The sequence below is a fragment of the Xenopus tropicalis genome, chromosome 1 (assembly GCF_000004195.4).
Source record: "Xenopus tropicalis strain Nigerian chromosome 1, UCB_Xtro_10.0, whole genome shotgun sequence".
NCBI classification, from domain to species: Eukaryota; Metazoa; Chordata; class Amphibia; order Anura; family Pipidae; genus Xenopus; species Xenopus tropicalis.
In genome coordinates this window covers 72,611,511-72,634,175 of record NC_030677.2, presented here as the reverse complement: position 1 = coordinate 72,634,175, position 22,665 = coordinate 72,611,511, and the positions used below count along the sequence as shown (strand labels likewise).

At 36.7% G+C, this 22,665-nt stretch overlaps 1 protein-coding gene across 2 annotated transcripts in view; it reads left to right on the top strand.

Moving 5' to 3' along the window:
* Positions 1–12,125, top strand: part of tet2 (tet methylcytosine dioxygenase 2) — a 44,094-nt gene extending 31,969 nt beyond the window's left edge. For both annotated transcript variants that reach the window (XM_002934777.5, XM_012955515.3), the window contains exons 6-10: positions 1,886–2,036; positions 5,281–5,370; positions 6,124–6,261; positions 7,781–8,147; positions 8,651–12,125. In XM_002934777.5, the coding sequence (XP_002934823.2) occupies positions 1,886–2,036; positions 5,281–5,370; positions 6,124–6,261; positions 7,781–8,147; positions 8,651–9,984 (2,080 nt within the window). In that variant the 3' untranslated portion in view covers positions 9,985–12,125. The remainder of the gene's footprint in view (positions 1–1,885; positions 2,037–5,280; positions 5,371–6,123; positions 6,262–7,780; positions 8,148–8,650) is intronic.
* The last annotated feature ends 10,540 nt before the right edge of the window (positions 12,126–22,665 follow it).

Below are 22,665 nucleotides of genomic sequence, written 5' to 3'. Positions count from 1 at the left end.
CCTGTATGGACAATCTGGTGAGTCAAAACTTAGCATAACTGGCCAGTATCGACAAACAGGCAGTATAATTATAATTTCCCAACCTGCATGACCCATTCTTTGCATATATGGCCAGCCTTGGGTTCTTTGCCTGAACTAAAGGGTTTACTTAGTTGGCAAATATGAACTAGAAAATCTGTGTACTTACCTTGTCTATTCAGTATTTAGTTTTGAGCCCCACTTATTTCCCCCTGGTTTGAAATTCAATAGTCAGCGCAGAGCTAGCCACACATGCCCAGATTTGGCCATACTGTCTAACTATCTAGATATGTATCTCACTCCAGAAGGGCAATTTAGACAAAAAATTTGGAAATCCAGAATAAAAATTTCATCTGTTGAAGCAAATTCTTGGCAGTTACATGATGCATTGGCATATGGCCACATGCCAAAATATCCATCCATCAGGCCAATCAGTTAGATTGTCTTAAAGGACAAGGAAACTGGATAAGAACACTAAGATAGCACTTTTCTTTACAAATATGTTATAGTCACCATATATATTCTGATTGTGGTCGAGTGGAGTTTACTGTCTAAGTTCCCCTATCTGTTTATATGTTTTTAGAGTGTGGGAGGAATCAGGGGTACTCAGAGGAATCTCAGGAATCACAGGGAGAACATACACATTTTTGGCAGATAGTTCTCTGGTTCAAATCCAACCATAGACCCCAGCACTTCAAGGCAGCAATATTAAGCATTGCACTACCATTCTGCCCATTCACCCTTAAATTATATGCTACTTGGTTACCAGGCTAAGCCTCTAGGGTCTGAAGACCACTGGCCTATAGAATTTAAATGGGCAATTGTCTGCAGCCTACCCACTGGAACTGTCTAGCTGTCAGACAGTGAATAAGTGAGGTTGTAAGAAAGGGTCCTTAAATTTAGATGGGAAAAAATTGGTATCTAATAGCTTGGTATTTTAGATTCAGGATTGTTTCTATACTGTAATATTATATTCAAAACTCTTGATGGTAGTAGAGTCACAGACATCCAATCACAATGGTTCCATTGAACTTGTTCAGTTAGGTGTTAGCTGAAACTGACAGGTGTAGGAAGGTATGATCCAATCACAATACCTTCCTACACCTGTCAGTTTCAGCTAACGCTTAAGGCTGATGCCACACCAGGCGTAGGGCTGAGATACGCTCGGATGCAGGCACATGTAGCCGATATACGCATGAAAACGCGAGACTTTGCATTCTCTCGCGTTTTCGTGCGTATATCAGCTACATGTGCCTGCACCCGAGCGTATCCCATTCATTCGGGTGCAGGCACAAGTAGCAGGCGTAGGGCTGAATTTTCGGCAAGCGTTTTTCCGCTTGCCGAAAAAATCAGCCCTACGCCTGGTGTGGCATCAGCCTAACTGAACAAGTTCAATGGAACCATTGTGATTGGATGTCTGTGACTCTACTACCATCAAGAGTTTAAATACCGGGGAATACCGGGGAATTCCCTACCAGTCATTTGAACTGAAGAAGCCACTCGGATGAGTGGTGAAACGTTTTCAAGAAAAACTCAGAAAAGTCCAGTTGTTTTAGACTTAATTCTACTAGATACTGTATATCATGACCTGGATGAATGAGAATCTTCATAGACATATATTCAAAACTGATTCTTTAAGAGACACTACCATATGGTAGAAATAAAAATATGGAAAATAATGTCACAGATTACTAGGGGCTGGACTCATAGTTAACCGAACATCTTTATACATACCTATTAGAAGTCACATTGCAGTGTCATGACCCTTATATATATTACAATAGGTGCATCCAAGCACAACATTTTATTGAATTGTGGGTTTTGCAGGCCTAATTTTATCTCTTCTCAAATTTTTCTTTTTGTATAGACGTACCTGTGCATGCCAGGGTCTGGACTCTGAAACCTGCGGTGCCTCCTTTTCCTTTGGGTGCTCATGGAGTATGTATTATAACGGGTGTAAATTCGCTAGAAGTAAAGTACCAAGAAAATTCAAACTCCTTGGTGATGATCCAAAATCGGTAAGTGAAAGAAAACACTTTAAAGCATTTAAGATGATTTCTGATAAGATTCAATAGCATGAAAAGATTGTCTTAGATAACATTTCATTTTTGACCAATCTAATCCTGTTTTGTCCAATATGTTGGACATACTGTACGTAAATTAAAGAAAAGGGTACCAGAACACTTAACAGCCATAGAGAATAAGAAAAATGATATACTTATAGGTAGACACTTTGAGAAGTGTTTTGATTTTCAAATTAGAATTTCAAAAGGCTTGAACAAAAGGTGGGATGTGAATTGTTTCTTGTTACTTCTTGGATTAAGTTTTTACATGTGTTACGTATTGCTTAGAATTGCTCTTAATTATGATTTAAGGTGCTCTTGGATGTCTGAATTTTGATTGGCTGTTAGAAACTGGATTTTATTGAGTCTGTACATATTTGTGTTCAGAAATCAAATAGGATGCCTAAGATTAAGGACCTGGTGTCTAAAGCCCATCAGGTGATGTGATTGTTGTTTCTGCTCTGATGCAATAATGTGTTTTAAATAGCCTGAAATAAAGCCTTTATAACTGAGCTTTGATTTAGTTTTGGAGCCTGCACTTCTCCCAGGGCCATAGGAGTAGGCAGAAGAGGTATGTAATAATACAAAAAAGGTTGCTGAGGGATATTAACACATAAAACAAAACAAGAAGTGCATACAAGACCCCAGTATCTAAGGGGAACCACATCAAGCTTATATATAACACTCTAAGAATAAAATAAAAAATGACCTTTATTAATCTATGTAAACCAGGGGTCCCCTGTTCACCTTTTTTACCCCGTGAGACACATTCAAATGTAAATGTAAGTTTGGGAGCAACACAAGAATGAAAAATGTACCCGGTGTGTCAAATAAGGACTGTGATTGTTTACTTGATAGCCTAATGTGGACTGACAGCCAACAGAAGGTTTTGTTTGACAGTACACCTGGTTTTATGCAATCATAACTTGCTTCCAAGCCACAAATTCAAAAATAACCACCAACTTTGAGGCCACTGGGAGCAACATCCAAGGGGTTGGTGAGCAACATGTTGCTTCAGAGCAGATGGTTGGGGACCACTGATCTAGAGTATGGTACACACAGGCAGCATAGGGCAGGCAGAGTTTGGCACACACAGGCAGCATAGGGCAGGCAGAGTATGGCACACACAGGCAACATAGGACAGGCAGGGTATGGCACACACAGACAGCATAGGGCAGGTAGAGTATGGCACACACAGGCAGTATAGGGCAGGCAGAATAAGGTACACACAGGCAGCATAGGGCAGGCAGAGTATGGTGCACACAAGCAGCATAGATCTGAGGTTTGGACAATGGAGGGGCTCACAGATGTGAACACTACAGGGGTTTGCAGATATGAACAATAGAGGGGATTACAGCCTGAATATGAAGTGTAAACAGTGCAGGGGGCAGTTAAAGATTACACAAAGATTAGCAGTCACAGCAGCCAGACAGGTGGGGGCCACACAAAGGGGGACCAGTTGGACAGCACTGACCTAAAGCAAAGTATGTACTGTCTCATCCTATTTTTTGTCATTAGCTAAATTATTCCTTATCTTTTCTCAGTGCATAATGGCAATTGTACTTGCCCCTCATCTTTGTAACAGAAATACTGTAGCCATGCTATATCATAGTGTTGTGTCTACTGTGATGCTCTCACAGAGTGACACCTTTTTTTTTTATTTTAACACCTTCCACTACCCTTTAAACGGTCTTCTACCCACAAGAGTAGTCTAACTCATCTTACAGAGTTTTCTGTCGGTAGATGCCTTACTATTTGGTGCTGAAATTCCTTTCTGTGTTTAGCTAACATTATTTAAAAGAAATTACTGAACTGCCAGAGAATGTCAATTTTAAGGCACAATCTTCAGGGTCTACACTTAATGTGTTTTGGCCCTCCAGAAAAGTAACCCATAACATCAAAAGAATGTGACAGGCCTGCTCTAGACCATCGCATTAGCTTGAGTTACATTCTACCTCTGTACTGATTCATCCACCCTTAGCGAATGGAAATCTTGTTTACCAGTTATGAAAAAGAATAGGTGCCATTTTTTCCACAGAATTGTTTTTGCCCTGGAGTAGCAGTTGTTTCTTTTATGAAGAAAGTGCCTAGTCATTGTCAGTCTTTAAAGTATAGTTTGTAGATCACATCAGGCAAAAAAGCACGATGGACCACAGCATAAACGTGATAGGGGTAGAAACAGGTAATACTGTTAATACAGGTATAGGATCCGTTATCTGGAAACCCATTATCCAGAAAGCTCCAAATTACAGGAAGGCCTTCTCCTGTAGACTCAATTTAAAACATATAATTACAATTTTTGTAAATGATTTCCTGTGTCTCTGTAATTATAAAACGGTACTTTGTACTTAAACCCAACTAAGATATAATTAATCCTTATTAGAGGCCAAACAATTCTATTAGGTTTATATAATACTTTAGGTATGGAGATCCAAATTATGGAACAACCCCTTATGCAGAAAACCCTAGATCCCAAGCATTCAGGAAAACAAGTCCCATACCTGTAATAACATTAGTATTAAAAATAATAAGAGGCCTTTTCAACAGCAACTAATGGGTTAAGTTTTTCCAAAAGGCCTTTCTTCATATATTCCACCATATCTGGTTTAAACATATAAGATATAAACCATTCTTAATGGACTGTAGCTATTATTTTACTGCCTACAGGATATGCCACTAAGGAAATAGAGAAATCATGTGTAAACTTTATGTGCATAATTATTCTATTTTGATGACTGTATATATGTGAAATGGCAAAAAGGCACAATAAATATTGCACAATAGCATTTAAGTCATCAGTACTTCAACCCATTGCATACACTGATATCAGTGTAAGTCAGGGGTGGCCAAACTCGGCCTGGTCGCGATCGTCCGGACTGACACGGTATGCGGAAGTGCGACGTGCATGCGTACGTACGCATTCACGGAGCACTTCCGCATCCCCGGCTTGATCACGGTCCACCAGAAATCCTCGGGGGATCGACGTATTGGCCACCCCTGCACTTCCTACATTTTCTTATCACCAAGTTTGAGCTGAAATGTATGCGTGCACTTGTTCCTAGAATATTATAACAAGAGTTTTAAATGCATTATACATTTAAGTTTATAGAATATATGTTTGCTGGTGATAGGTTAGGTAAACTTAATTGTGGCAATTTTAATTGGTTTTATTTGTATTTTTTTTTACCATTTATTTTAGGAAGAAAAGTTGGAAGCTAATTTACAGCACTTATCAACACTGATGGCTCCAATTTACAAGAAGCTTGCCCCTGATGCCTATCATAACCAGGTCAGTATAAGGTAGAAAACATCTCATTGTTGAAAGGCTCCCTTGAATACTGATTAAATGCAGCAAAGGCTACTATATTTCAGCATTTCATATCTACATGTGCTCTATGTAAAGCTAGAGCTAACTTTAGACCTATTTCAGGTATGGGATCAGTTATCTGGAAACCTGTTGTGCAGAAATTAAAAAATGTATAAACATATTTCTTTTTTTCTGTTATAATAAAACAATACCTTGTACTTGATCCCAACTAAGTTATAATACAAATCATCATGGCAATCCCTTGAGGATCCAAAGTCATAGATTTGATTTAATTAAACCATTAAAAATGCAAATTTTCAATGATTTTTTCAAAAAATTAGAAAAACTTGAATTAAGAAAATGCATAGATATTAGCTAGGACAACTCCAATTGACTTCTACATAAACATTTTTTTTTTCGTGTTTTTAACATTATTGGTGCATTTAATAAATGATCATTTGAATTTGTGAGCAATTGTTCATGAAACTTAAATTAATACATGTTGCTAGTATAGATCAGTAGGCACCAGCACGTTATGGCATTTTAAGGGGCTTAATGCTAGTGATGTGCATAGCCTTAATAGATATCTACCAAATGTGCGTCATTAAAGATGCCCTGCGAGACTGTAAGGCAAAAAAAACCTCACAAACTCTAGGATTTATGCAATGAAACTATAATTCAAAAGTATATTCATAATCCTCTTCTGATTTAATGAGCGCTGGTTTAATTTTTCAGATTGAGCATGAGCACAGAGCTCCAGATTGCCGTCTTGGTTTGAAGGAAGGTCGACCATTTTCTGGGGTTACTGCTTGCTTGGATTTTTGCGCTCATTCCCACCGGGACTTGCACAACATGCAAAATGGCAGCACACTGGTTAGTATGATTGATGTATCAGATATATACTATACTAAAGGTACTTATGCTTTATGCTTTAGTTAAATACTGCTAAAAAGCATTTTTGTTCCATACACAAAATGGCTATGGGATTACATCGACATTACTGTCGTCTCATGCTGGCTCTGTACTGATATCCTGAGCTCCTGTCTGTTGACATCCTTATTTCTTGCATTAAAATTCCATTTTCCCATAAAATTGTACTTACAGAACTGTGCTCAGAGCAGGGGAATGTGCAAAACAGAAATTTCAGAAAATGTTCTGTACTGCACATGCAGTCACACAGCAACACCAGAGAGACTGCAAAAATATGGTGACACTGCGCTCAGCTTAAAGTACCCTGTGCTGATTGTTTTAGAATTTATACAGCGCATATAACAATTAACCAGGCTTAACAATATAACCTCTAGCTACAGTACTAACAGCTAAGCGTAAATGTATAAATATTACTCCGTGTGAATGTGGAGTACCAGGTGACATTTGGGGAAGACTGATGATTTTGGTATCCAAGCAGGACAGAGTTTGAAATAAACCTTTTCATACCTTAATATATGAATATTTATATATATATTTGTCCAGTTTTGTATTAAGTTTTATATTTCTAATTCTGTGTTACATATTAAATGTAATTTTATATAAAACATTGAATTGGGTCTTCAGTACATTTGCCTGTCAAAGGAATATGCCTCCTGTAACAGAAACAGACAAGTGGTATCATCATCCTTAAAGGCTACTTTGCTATGTCTTTCAAGTAGTCTGTGTGTAGTAACACCTACATAACAGGTTCTGCTGATACATAGTAAAATCCATAGTAGGCAATCCCTAACAGTATTATAACTATTACTGGCAAATGGGTAGGTTTAAGTGGAATATGATCTGGCCTAAAACAGTTTAAAAAGGATACTAATCTGCATTAGTGTGGAGAGAGGGTGGGAGAGAAGACAATCCTAGGAGAGAAGGCCAGAATGAACGTCAATGCCTCAAAACCCTTCAACATGAGGGTCATGTAAGATAATAGGCTAGGCAACTTACGATATTTTATTTATGTGACAATAAGGAACTGTACTTTATCTGTAATATTCTATTTATGCCTAAAGAATTAAAATACTCTTCGTGTATTACACTCATGGTAAGAGAGTACCCTCCCTTCAACTGGCAATCTTCGGGAAAATATAAAATAAGAAAAATTAAAAATTAATTCATAATTATTTTTTACGATGGTCTTTTGAGAAGGGGAGTATAAGACCAGGGTAGGAAGTTCCACCCAACTGGAGTACAAGGGTTTCAAACAACTTGGCAAACCTTAGTAATTTAAATTTCTTTTTAAATCAGCTAAAATATTTCCACAATATATCAGTTTGGAAGTAAACTATATATGGTAATGTAAGAACTTTAATATGTTTAGACATGTATGGAGTATTTCTCTATTCATGATATTCTGATGTGGCAATGCAAACATGCCAAACAGGTCATTTAAAAAATATGTTTGTTTTGTAAGGTTTGCACTTTAACCAGAGAAGACAATCGTGAAAATGGAAAAATTCCACAAGATGAGCAACTGCATGTCTTACCCCTTTATAAAGTATCCAATGTGGATGAGTTTGGCAGTTCTGAGAGTCAGGAAGAGAAGAAAAGAACTGGTGCTATTCAAGTTCTCACATCTTTCCGAAGGCAAGTGCGAATGCTAGCTGAGCCTGTAAAAACTTGCCGGCAAAAGAAGTTGGAAAAACAAGAAGCCAAGAAAGCAGCAGCAGAGAAGTTAAATGCCGCTTTAGAAAATGGTCACAGCAAGAACGAAAAGGAGAAGTCCTCACGGCATAAAAACGCACATGTAGAAGCTTCTACGCAGGACAAACAGCAAGCAGGTAACAATGACATTTCTTTGCCCCATGCTTGTTCACTAGCTCTGATACGGCCCCAGTATATAAAAAAAATCATGGTACAGCGCCTTAAAAAATATTGCATAGACATAATAGACAAGGTCTGGCATTTATCAAAGATAATCATCTGCTTTAAGCGCATCTGCTGTATCATTAATACCCTATACATCAACTGGCTAGTGTTTTTTGCTTAAAGTTATTATGACACCTACCCATCTAAAGATTAGCACATGTGGGCTAAGAAGAAATATTGATTTTAAGAATCAACTGTCATATTAAATAGTAACCATAACTAAATGTTTATTTATAAAATGCTTAAATATGAAACAGCTCTTATCTAACCTATATAGAGTTTTCTGCATTTTTCTCCTAATATATGTAGGTAAAAATGTCAGACTGTTTTTATTTATTGTTTATTTATTTTTTTAATGTGGCTTATTTTAATAAAGCTTTTTAAGTCTTTCCCTTGCTTTATTTTTACATTTCAGAATTTTCTCGAATGCCAGCCTTGCAACAAAACACCCTTCTCAATATGAACCATAGGAACTCTTTAAACCATTATCCATCATCCGCCCCTACAAATCCTTACACACGAATTCCTAATCTGCCTGACCCATATCAGAATAGTTTTTCTCCCTACCCTGGATCAAGCCACATGAATATTTTTCAAACCGCTGCAAGCTCATCAGTATCCTGTGCAAATAGCCCTATGAATTCTTTTCAAGGATCCTTTAATCAAGGTAACTCTTGCCCCTCTTATCCCAGTAATGGAAATGCCTCCTTGCACAACTGTCCCCCTTATCTTGACTCTTCACAGCAACAATCCATGGATTATTACAAGTTTAAAAACCAAGATTCAATGGCTAAATTAGGTGTGCCCCCAATTCAATCATTGTACCAGCAGGGGTTTGCTAATAATCAGGCTTATGGTAACAAAATGTTTAGTTATGGAAACCAAAGAGTGCAAGCTGATGATTTCAGTGGCTGTAATGCTTATCCAGCACCTCAGGCTGATATAATGAATCCAGCCACAAGTTCACGGCCTATTACCAGTAATCAAGACTTCTCTTCTGCGACTAAGAATGGTGAATATCCTCTTCCACACTCCTTCCAGGGTCATGAAAGCAACATGTCATCAAGTATATTGGGAGGCAGAGCTGGTTCTCTGCCATTCCCTGGTAAACAGAGTGAAATGCATTCACGCACAGCAAATGGAACATCGGAAATGCTTCCAGGTCTTAACCATGATAGAACTAATTTTGGAGGCGCAGGCAGAACTAATGGTGCTAATGTTCAGGGAAAGCTACCGTACACCTTACCTCCTGTACCAGAAGAGCCTGCAGAAGTTTGGTCAGACAGTGAACAGAATTTTCTTGATCCTGATATAGGAGGTGTAGCAGTTTGCCCAACTCATGGGTCAATCTTGATTGAATGTGCAAAGCGTGAGCTCCACGCAACAACACCTTTAAAGAATCCCAACAGAAATCACCCTACCAGAATATCTTTGGTGTTCTACCAACACAAGAGCATGAACGAGCCAAAGCATGGCCTGGCATTGTGGGAAGCAAAAATGGCAGGCAAAGCCAGGGAAAAGGAAGAAGATTGTGAAAGGTATGGTCCAGATTATGTGGCTCCTAAATCTTACAACAGGAAAGCAAAGCGGGAGCCTGTGGAGCCAATACATGAACCTGCTGAACCAACTTATCTTCGTTTCATCAAGTCACTTACGCAGAGGACGATGTCAATAACCACAGACTCTCAAGTCACTACATCTCCATATGCCTTAACACGGGTTACAGGTCCTTATAACAGATATATATAGTCTGCTGCGTTACCTCATTTACATCAAATTGGGTGCACCATATTTACTTAGGTTAATTCATGTGGATATGTAGAATGTGTATAAGTATTGCACATAAATGTGATCCATGGGAAAGAGTACCAGAAAAAAGTATTCTTACCTATTACGTTTCTAGTTTTTAATTGTGCAGTCACAAAATGCTCTGAAAACAAGAATACAGTCATCCTATGCAAAAAGTGTTAAACAAAACACAGGTTCTACTGGATGAATTGTAAAAAGTTAATTTACCTTCCTCCCACTTTTATACAAAAATCTGTAGAGCTAGGAGCCAGAATCAAACTTACTGTAGTGTGTTAACATCAGGAATATTACAAATACCATCTGGTGCTAAATTCCTTTTGTTCAATACTGGAATTGTATCCTTTTGACATATGATATATATAATCTTAACGCTGACCTCCAATGTGTTTCAGTAGTGTAGATTTCATAAATCAATGTCAACAATATAACACTGAAATATTTAGACATTCTTTAAAAAGATGGTGCTATCAACTGTGTCTTTACAATGTTTTAACACCGGGAATAAGGTATCCAGTTTTAATGAATATACATGAATTCAATCAGATATAATTACATTTTATAAATTATTGGTTTTATTTTATTTAGGGGCCATTCTGTTCTGTTTTAATTCACACAAGTCACAAGTTTTAACACTTAGGAACAAAGCTAAGACGTTGAAAGCCTTTAACCTGCATAACATCTGTATCCTGTATATATTATGTTTTCCAGGAAAACTACAAGGCAGGCAGAAGTTACCATCTTTTCTCCAACACATCGAAATCTGTGGTTGGAAGTTTTAAAAATTTGAATATATATTTATGGAGAATAGATATATACTGCTTGAGAAACGATGTTAGGGTCTTTTTAACTGCCGCATCAGATTCTTTATGGGTACAGATGCTAAATGGTGTGATTTTCCTGTGACTTATAATTCAGGCACAGTGGTGCACTACACAGGGGGATACATAATATAGCAGGGTTGAGGTGGAAGTAGCAGGTCAAGAGAAGTCTGAGTGCGACCACTTGTGCAGTCTCTATTCTAAGGGTGCTTTTATCTCCTTACGTGCAGCAATCATGTATCTGCCTCCAGCAAGCTTTTTATAAACCTACCCACATACTAATGCAGCATATTATATGTGCATAACTGTCGCACATATGTGCACTGTGGTTGTAACAACCCCCATTAAGCCTTATTTTATTGGTCAAAAAATGATGTTGGTTTTTATACCTGAAATTTAAATTCTGTTCTTCTGTTGATAGGCGAGTGAGAGCTTAAGGTCTACACCAATACATTTACATTTTAGTATATTTGCTGTAAAAGGTAATACATTTCTTCCCTTTTTCGTCTAACTTTTCATTTCTGAATTTGTAAAAGCTATTTTTTTAACTTGTCTATGATATCCAAATCCTAATGAAATTTGATTTTTTAAATGAGTTTTAAATCAGGTGCCCAAAGTCCTAATTTCTTTCTTCTCTTCATTTTTTTGTGAACATTTTTTTTAATTAGATCAGAATATATATGTATATTTTGTTTAGTGTATTTTATATTTCTGTTTTTACATAGTAGGTTTCTTTTTGCGTTTTATTGAAGATGTGATAAAAACACAATAGAAAACCACCTAATTGCAAAAATAATGTTTCTGTATCTTTCCCAGCTGTGACTGAATAAGCCTTGTTAATTTTAGGTTATCATGAATTTTTATTGGAAAAACACAATTATACCAATTTAGGTTCATTCATAATTTACATAAGCAAATTCATATCATGTCAAATGTTATTCAGCCAGATGGCCTACTGTATTTGAAGGACAACTGCATGAGTTGAGTTTTCTCATAAGTAAAAGAAATATAAAGGGGTATTTACTGAATACCTTGCAGGCCTCTATGCTCTGCAATGGAGAATAGCAGCAATTCTTTAAAGCAGGAAGATAGTGTGCAAAGTTCAAAATAATGGTTGCATCTGGTTTTTGCACTTTGCATACTGCCTTCCTTTTGATCAATGACCCCTGTATTGTAGTGATTGGCAATTCAGCTTCCTTGTAAAAAAACATTGATACTTCATAACATTGTTTTATTTCTTTCTAAAAATACAACATTTTTAGTTGATAGGTAAAAAGTATACCCCCAATCCACCCTGCCCTGAACGCAATGTGTGTTTTACTGTATATTCTTAACTTTCCATGAAGATTAACTAATATTAAGTTTCTGTGATTTGTATTTAGGATATCACAAATTACAAAATTTCAGTGTTTAATTTATTTGTGAGTGTGTGTGTATATATATATATATATTTTTTTTTTTTTTTACACGAAACACAGAAAGAAATTGCCAGCGCTCAGTCTAACCCTTACTGTGGCATTGACCAGCTGCTAGAAGCACCATTGTGCCAGCGCTCGGTCTAACCCAAATTCTGGAGTTGACCAGCTGCTAGAAATGATAAAAAGTCTTTATTTGTACACAAAAGGAAGAAGAAAGATTGCTCAGTTTGCCTTTAAATATTATTTTTACAAAAAATGAGGTGTAAAGGTGGCTATACACACACTAATATTATTGAATGAAATGATAATCAGTGCATGTATATTGGGAGACGAGGTGATCAATATCGGTAAAAGCCTTGGGTGTCGGTCACCTCCTCGATCAGGCAGGACTAAAAATTTTGATTGGGTACCTTTGAAGGTGCCCGAACATGGTAACGTTAATGCTAAATTGTCAGATTGCATTCCTTTGTTTTTACCTGCATATCTGACGATTTAACTATTATAATAAGTATATAATTATTATTAATAACATTTATTTATAAAGTGCCAACATATTCTGCAGCGCTGTACAATAAGTGGGTTTCATACATTGGACATACAGAGTAAGATATAAAGCAATCAATAACCGATACAAGAGGTGAAGAGGGCCCTGCATACAAGCGGTCTTTCCTACGAGCAATGGTCATTGGAAAGATCGTAATTGTAGCATCTATGCCCACCTTTAGTACCACACTTTGGCCAAAATATGTAAGCTCACTTTCCAAGTCAAGGTACCTAATTGTATATTCTACACTGCCTATTAGCATTCTAAGCCTGTAGTGCAAGTAAAATCAAGTCCCCCAGCAAACAGTGTGACCATGACACAAATTAAGTTGGCACACCGCAAGTCGACACGTGATTAGTAGCTGCGACTTGTACATTAGCCTATGGCGGCTAAATTGCCGCGATTAGTCACCACAATTGTAGTCTTGGGGACTAATCGCACCATATGTCTAACTCAGGAGCTCTAGTGAGCATGTAGGGAGCAAACTGAGCGCTGGTTATCTTTTTCCTTCTTTATATATATATACATATATATATATATATACATATATATATGCATACACAGACACACAAATATATGCCAGGATACAATATTTACTGGTCTAAAGTAGGCAGTAAATATTATTATATTTTATATATTTAGTGCACAACCTTCCTGTCAAATTTACAGGAAAATAAACACACATTCAAAGTTCTTACTAATCTACCAAATAGGGAAAAATCCATTGTCATTTGTACTTGCTTTTCAGCTTATCAAAAGTACTTTATAGCTATATAGAGTAATAAGACAACATTCTAATTGTGTTACCTTCCTTGACCCCGCAGAAAAACTGATATGAAATGTAAACATGAGATATAACAATCTCTTTGCAACTTGTTCATTGCTGAATTATACCCACATCACAGAGATTTTTCTTTGCTTGTCCTTGCTAATTATGTGATTAGGTTTTTAATAGCGTAAATCAGATCCACACACCCATCTCATTTTCAGCAACAACTTAAATAAACATGCATTTGTGTATGAGAACATAACAGTCTAAGATTTTGTACATTGCATGTAGGTTTTTATTTTTGGCAGCTTAATTATAGCATGTACAGGCTGGGAAAACATTATACATTAGCTTTTTTTCTATTTAAGATTTTTTACCAAATTTTTACATTTGTTTCTTTAAAATCAATTTTAATGTTTAATGCATACATAAGATTGCTTACACCTGAGATAAGCTTTTACACATGGTATTTATGGCTTACTATTTGTGTAGATGGCTTTGATGACCAGTTAAAAATGTAATAACCACACTGTTACCCACATGAATAGACTGTAGATATAATGGCAGGGCCACATTGGCAGTTACGTCAGTCAACATGATCCTATGAGATGTAGCTGAACATTAAGAAGAGCAAGTGCAGTGTTTGCACAGCTAAAGTCAGACAGCCACTGGCAGTTTTTCTGCAGGCAAATGTGTGTAATATAAATGGTTACATACTTGAAAGTTTCAGTGGGATATGTACAGCAACTGTTGCAGCACTGCCTATAGCCCAACTAGCCATTTTACAGTACACAGTAATGCAAATTAGCATTGTAGTGTTTCCCTAGAACTCTAGTCTCTTCAATGCAGGAAGCCTGGCAAGCTTACATACAGTTTTTTAACATCAGAAATCCAGCATCAATCTTTTATCTTATAGAACATACGTAGAGTGTAGTAAACAAATGATAAAATAAATCAGGAGCAAGACTAAACAAGGCAGAAATCAAAATATGTGATATTCAGAGTACAGAGTATGATTATTCTTGCCTTGCCTGCTGGAACAAATTCATTTGTCATCTAGGAAAGGGTTAGCATAAAATGAAGAATATGTGGACATTAAATTCATGTTAGAAAATGCTTTCAGTTATTGTTAAAGTGCCTGGCAATAAAGGTAAGAATCACAGATGTTTTGTATGTAAACACTTATAAATAATAACATTTCGGTCCTCTCTGGCCACATTTGGTAAGATCCGGTCATTCAGCTTGGTCACAGATGGCCATTAACAAAATATACTCATCCATGCTATCACCAAACACTTAGCATTTCTGGCCTACAGATGGATGGGATTTGGACCAGTTTGGATTCAAAATTGGCTAATAACATTAGAACATCAGTGTCAGTTCTTCATATATTATGGATAGCTATACACATTTTAGAAGCTGTATTTACCATCAACTGAATCACTTTTTTTTAATTTGTGTAATTACAAACTATTCTCTGTGTACTTGCATCTGCTGGTTCAGTGCTACATTTATACTTCATCTTACAGGAGGTAATCATTGATCCCTGTAGCTGGTGTTAAGGAGGCATCCAGGGCAAGTATAGCACTTACATTTGCAAGTTAGTTGGTTATCTGCCATAGCAGCAGAAAATTGATTTGATATATATATCTAAAACAAACCATTTGTGAATTTCTATTCTGCAGCACTTTAGCCCTGTACAACCATTTTAAATGCCTGTTTAATATACATTAACTAAATGGCCATCCATTTACAGGACTTAAGGCTAGTAGTAGATGATCACCATTTCAATGTGGGGCCATTTACCTGTTGCAAAGGTTGGAAAATGGGATTATACTGCTGACATCCCAGTAAGCTAGTTGATTGCAGGAGTAAAGCTATAGAGCTACAATAAATCATGTAGTCATTTATCTCAGATTTAGAATCTCCAAGACAGCATTTTTAATTTCCCAGAGGGTAGGAATTCATGCTAAGAAGTTACAGCAAACTAGCATCACAAGCAGCTGATTTAGATGATGTGTTTGTGTATCTTAAATGTCAGTTGCCTGTCTCTCTGCCACCCCCACAGTGATATTCTGCAGTAATCACACTGCAAAAGTATAACCATATGACAAATTCCTTAATGTCCAGTTTGGACATGTGTACTTTGGAGCAGGGATTGCTTTTAGTTTTGTTCTAAAACAAAATATTCAGTATAAGGCTAAACTTTATTTGTGGTGCTAATAAAAATAACGATAGAAAAAAATATAGAAAAGACCTAAACATACTAAGCAACTAAATCCTCCTAAACATAGGGCAGCTTGTGCCATTATTTGTTTCTGAAGTCTGTGTGATTTAGAGGCAGTTAACCTGCCAGTCTCTTAAAGACCACTTGGATCTCCAAAATTGTCTTAGACTAGAAGTGTTGTGCCAGGAACGCATTCCATGGCTGATGTGAAAGTGCACATAACCTAAGGACAAAAATCCTTGTGTCAAAGGGCACAGCACAATACCACCTGTAATAAAGGAGGCCCAATGCAGAAACCTATCTAACTGCATGGTTAAAAGGCACCTGTGGTAAATACAGTTCTCCATCAGTAAAATGACTGATCATTGTAACTAATGGCTTTAGGAAGCTGATTACTGAAGTGTGTTTGCTGTTTTTCATTAAGTAAGAAGGCCCCTACCATATTACATCCCATCTATTTGCAGAGACATGACCAACATATTATAAGATTCACAAATTTGTGGAAGAAAACTAGAATAGTAAGAACTTTTGTAAAATATAGTTTATTTCATACTGTATTTTTATGCTGGAAACAAACTGATGTATGATGGTGCTACTCACCCTGCTCCCAGTGATCATATTGTAAGCTAAACTTTCATTACTGACCTGAGTGAGAGTCCTTGTTGTCACCTACCTCAGCACTAGTTTGGCAGTAGGATATTGATAGGTGAGTGAAAGAATACTGATGTCATACCGTCGACATTGTCCAGACACCTAGCAGTGAATAAGTAAACAGCTAACATAAATAAATCACATTTCTTAATACTTGACATCTTGACAAGTTTAACTTGAACTTTAATCTTTTTCTTCTCAAAATTCAGGGATATAATTGCTTGGTCTTTTTACCAATAAATAGCATTTTTTTGTTTTGTTTTGTTTCTGTCTTGGGCTGTGATAGGCTATATCTATTTTTCTGTTTTCAGGGGGAAGGACATCTGCTCCCTGATTTAATTTGACTTGTGTATATGTACATATATATGACAGATGTTACGAAAACTAATTTTGTAAATGTGCTGGCTTTTTTTTTACTGTAAAATATGTAGAACTTAGCATCTTAGTTTTAACAGAATCTATTAAAAAGATGTTGAATGCACTGAGCTAAATTAAAGGGAATATTTATAGCCTGGGTTTGGAAAGTAACAGTCTTACTAAGGCAATATACCATAGTAAGTGTCATGAACCTAACCCAGTGCTCTTATTGGCTTAGATTTTTATTAAAGAATTTCAAATATACACACTCCAGTGGGGCTATGTATTTGGTGCTATTAAATGGCCACCATTATTTTTAAAAGTTACCTAGAAATAAAGGACATACTTTTTTTTCTTAGAACCAATGTGTAATGAGTTGCCCTTTGGTGAACTAAGATAACATTCTAATTATTACTAATTAATCCATGTAATAATGCATAAAAATCCACAGGTATTTATTTGACTATTTTGCTACACTTGCATTGAGTGTGGTGATTTTTTTTTCTTGCATTATGCAGAGATTAACAATATATATATATATATATATATATATATATATATATATATATATATATATATATATATGTGTGTGTGTGTGTGTGTATATACAAATGCTATGGTACATGCCTAGCAGCTGAGTATTGAGCTAGCAGTGAAGTATTACACCTTCTGTGTAAGCAATGTAAAGAAAACCAAGTATTTGTAATGGTTAGTATCTGGTTTTTCTTTTGTTCTGTACAGGTTACAGTAACCCACCTCTATTGTATATAGTTCTTGGTAGCCCTTACAGCATTGTTTTAAATTAAAAAAAAAAATGTTTTTTTTTTTTTTGCAAAATTGTGAGAAAGTTCTTTGGCACAAGGTCCTTTATATTTATAAGTGCATCTTTAATCTGGGTAATGGAAGGTGAGAACTGAACTATTACAGTACTAAAGCCCTATACATCAAAGGTGGGCTCAAATGTAATGTGCATTAGGCATGGCTACTGCCATGTCTTTGCATTATTCATGCTTTGTTTCCACTCTAATTTTAAAGGAACAGTAACACTAAAAAATGAAAGAGCTTTAAAGTAATAAAAATATAATGCACTGTTGCCCTGCCCTGGTAAAACTGGTGTGTTTGCTACAGTAACACTACTATAATTTATATAATAAGCTGCTGTGTAGCCATGGGGGCAGCCATTCAAGCTGGAAAAAAGGAGAAAAGGCACAGGTTACATAGCAGATAACAGATAAGCTCTGTAGAATACAATAGTGTTTTATCTGTTATCTGCTATGTGCCTGTGCCTTTTCTCCTTTGAATGGCTGCCTCCATGGCTACATAGCAGCTTATTTATATAAATTATAGTAGACTTTCTGAAGTAAACACAATTTTTACCAGTGCAGGGCAGCAGCACATTATATTTTAGTTACTTTTATACACTTTCATTTTTTGGTGTTACTGTTCCTTTAAGGCCTATAGCATACATAATGTTTCACTGTTGGTATATTTTAGCTCAATACCCCTCTGTGCATTTTCAGGGCTGCAAACCACCTTTCATTGAATAAATGAATAGAAGCGGCATAGAGGTATGCCAGGTGTCTGACTTCAGGCTAAAATATACCAGAATTGACATATTACATGTGCCAAAGGCCTAAGTGGTTTTGTAACCTGACTTCAGAACACTCTTGTAGAGCCACAGACACTTTTTGAAGCTATATATTACTTCATTTAGTAGTAGTTTAGTTTAGTAGTTCACAAATGCATATGTAAACTTTCAGACTCTTTACAACCTGGCTTTACATTGCCTGAAATCTAGAAAAGTCTCTGTACTGTTTACATATATATTGGTGGATGTTGCTCCTGTCCATTTTAATGATATTGCAGCCACGGGCATCCTTTAGTACATTGCCCCACATGTATATTTATCTAAATTCATGGATACTGTTACAATAAGTACATGGATGATTGTGCTTCCCATATATTTTTTTTTTAGCTCAAATCCCTTTTTCAAATATGTTCATGCAGTGCAATATTCAAACCGGTTAGCTTTTTGGTTTAAACCTCTCACTGTGATTTCTTGCAGTAAGTGAGAGGTTTTGTTTTGTACCATTCATTTATAAGTAAAATATATGTATATAAGCAATGTTTTTACAAGCGTGCTTGTGCACACTATGATACCATTTTAAATATATATTGTGTTTGTTTAAAAAAAATGTATTAGTTTTGTTATCCAGCAAAGAAAAACTTGTAAATTAAAGTATTTGTAAATACTCCAGTCACTCATATTTGTACCTGTCAAGCTATAAGCTTTTGGGAAGGTGCTGCACCCATCCACTGTTGCTAGGGGGCTTGAATATATCAATTACTAATGCACTTCAGGCCCCCAGCCCTGTGAAAGAGGTGAACTTGGTGCTTGTGTTCATAGAACTCATGTGACTTTTCTAATATTTAGTTTTTGATGCCATTATTTGCCAAATGGCTTGCAGAAAAAAAATTAAACCATATACAAAATCTGAAAAAAGTAAGATTGTCTAAGATCATAAAAGCTGTAAGGTTGGGCTACTGTTGGCAAAATGAGAAGCAAAATGGCTTCTGCACAGTAGTCAGGTTGACTGTAACCATACTTGAAAATGCTTCGAGCGGTGTCAACTTTACTTGAACGAACCTTGTCATCCTGAGAGCTGCACAGCAGTGCTTGGTTCATGTCTAAAGCTAATGGTGAACTTGTATAGGAACTTATGCTGTTTGACACTAAAGGTAATTACTTTCTCTGTGCATATTATCTGAGTACATTCTAGGAGCTTCTTTTTCCTTCATTTTTTTTCCTTTCCACAACATGGTGTGTGTACAAAATCTGAGGATGGTTATAAATACTGTAAGTATTGTAATGTAATGAATGCAGGCTATTTGAGAACTGTTTATTATATCATTCCTGAGATGTGGGTGTTTTTAATAAATTTATATTTATTTAATGCACTTGAAGTCTGTGGCAGCATTTTGTCTCATTTCTAGAAATCCATCAGAGCATCAGAGGCTTTGTGAGCCAAATGGCTTTCATGTCATTATATCTTCTGGTTAGGAATACAGAACTTGGTCATTCTGCACATATATAAATAGTATAGGCCCCCCAAAACAACATGTATGGCTAAATTGTTTTAGTGGTCCCAGTCTTCAGCTCAAGATACTTTATTGTTTATTTCAGTGGTGTAACTATAGAGTAAGCAGATACCGAGGGCCCAGGGGGAACTGGGGTACAGGGAGCCCCAGATCACAGGTGAAAAAATTCATCCTCCTCCACAGCCGCTTTCCTACTTGTGGCCAGGGAGGGGGATGTGACAGGCGTGAGACTCCAACGGAGGAGGAGGGTAGTAGGTGGCAGGGTTCCAAGTAGGGAGAGGTGTGTGCCAGGCCCTTCCAGGCAGGGGCCCCAGTGCACCCTAGTTATGCCACTGGTTTATGTTATAAATCATGGAAGTAGTATTGTCTAAAGCTTGCAAACACACACCACGGTCAGTCATTTGATATCAGTAGATACTGCACTGGCAGAGCTTCTAGAAAGAGATTAACTCGCTTGCAAACAAGCAGTGATGTTAAAGTAGGCAAGCCCAAAACAACTAGGGTTAATTCAATAATGATGGACATGGGCACTAAGGCAGATAACATGGTATACATGAAAACTTCCATGGGGCTTGTAACTCTGATTTACCAGTGAGGTGGTATTAGTCATTATTGTTGCAGTTCCTATTGGTACACTAGTATATCAGCACTATTTTCATTTTTGAAACACTTATCTTGCCCTTGGAGTGTCCATCAGATTGCCCCTTGTATAATTATTAGTACCAATGTTGCAACTATACAGTACAACTCGGGTGAGATGGCCTACCAGAGTTCCTTGTTATCAGATTCTGACACAGACACGTGTAATTCTACACAATCCTTTGTTGCTGATAACTCATATTTAGAAAAGATGCATATAAGAAATGTTATAGGCTTTAATGCAGGTTCATGCAGTTCCAGAGAGAGAGATCACATACACACTCTGATAGGAACAGGAAAACATAGCAGGAAGTAACCCAGAAAAGCAATCACTTACATCACACACAGGAAATGGCTTGCAAACATATAGCAGGTGAATTCTGGGAACTGTAGTCCTCTACAGTACTTTTTGAGACTTTATTTCATGAATTCATGAATTTCATCATTCACACCTAAAAAAAAACAGAAGCGGAAAATTAACTCTCTCATCACATGAGGTTGGTTGACAGCTTTACAAAAATAGTGTAAAATCAAGGGAAAGTGTTAAAGCAACTTATTTTCAATTACTAAAAAGATATAAGCACACCCTGAAATACAATATTTACTGTGGTGATAACAAGGGTTAAGCAGAGCTGTATTAATGTTACACTATGGGGGGGGGGGGGGGGGCAGCAAGGCCTTACTGACAGTCACATGCACAACCTAAAGCAATAAGTGATTGGTGCATGACTGTATGAGGTGCAGACTAATTGGAATTGACTATTTACAGACAACACCAAAGTATGCATCTGGTTAGTACAGGTGTGGGACCTATTAGGCTAATGTCAGACGAGGCGTCTGGCGTATATTTTCGGCAAGCTGAAAATTGCTTTTAGAAAATAGCACCATCTGCCTCCTAACAATGCCTGCACGCGAATGAATGGAATACGCCCGGGTGCAGGCACTTGTAGCCGATATCCGCAAAAAATGCAAGACTTTGTATCTTTAGCAGATATCAGCCACATGTGCCTGCACCCGAGCATATTTCATTCATTGGGCACAGGTAGGAGGTGGCGCTATTTTCAGCAAGAGATTTTCAGCTTGCCGAAAATATACGCCAGACCTCGTCTAACATTAGCCTTATCCAGAATGCTTGTGACCTGGGGTTTTCCCGATAAGGGATCTTTCCGTAATTTGGATCTCCATACCTTAAGTCTGCTAAAAACTCATTTAAATATTGAATAAACCCAATAGGCTTGTTTTGCCTCCAATAAGGATTGATTATATCTTAGTTGGGATCAAGTACAAGGTACTGTTTTATTATTACAGAGAAAAAGAAAATCATTTTTAAAAATAAGAATTATCCGCTTATAATGGAGTCTATGGGAGGCGGCCTTTCCGTAATTCTGAACTTTCTGGATAACAGGTTTCGGGATAATGGATCCCATGTAGTTTAAACCAATTTATTTCACTAATACTATTCACAGAGGACAAACATTTTTTTATGTAAAATCCAGGAAACAAAATGTAAAATAAGGGAAAAGCACCCATTGAAATTCATTATAAATTGGTGGGACCACAAACAATATGAAAACCACTGGGAAACTTAAAAGGTTTCTTAAAATTGAGGAAACAGAAATATGCAATAAAGCTTTAACATCCAATGGTACATTAGAACTACACATGCACAAAGATAAAACTGTAACCTCTGTTTAAGTCTATTATGAACTATTACTGTCATACCTGCACTTTATTGTGCAAAGTCATGGGCCTCGTTTTAAAATTCTGCATTCTCTGAATTTTCCTTCTCTCCTGAACTTTGTTGAGCCTTTTGATGTACATCAAAGTTTCCATTGTATATCCCTTTAGTCTTCATTCCATGGAGAAATATGCTGTGCATTGAACTGTAGGACATACATTTATTATATCTATATGAAAGATGAATAGGACCTCATAGGACCTAAGCTATATTAAAGTGAATTTTTTATTGAGCCAACATTTTGGATCCCAGACCAAGGTCATCAACTCAACCTGTACATAGATTTATTCATCAACTTCCTGACAATATATGTAATCATTGTTGCAAGCTGAGTACAATCTTATACTTTTTAGTGGGTTTT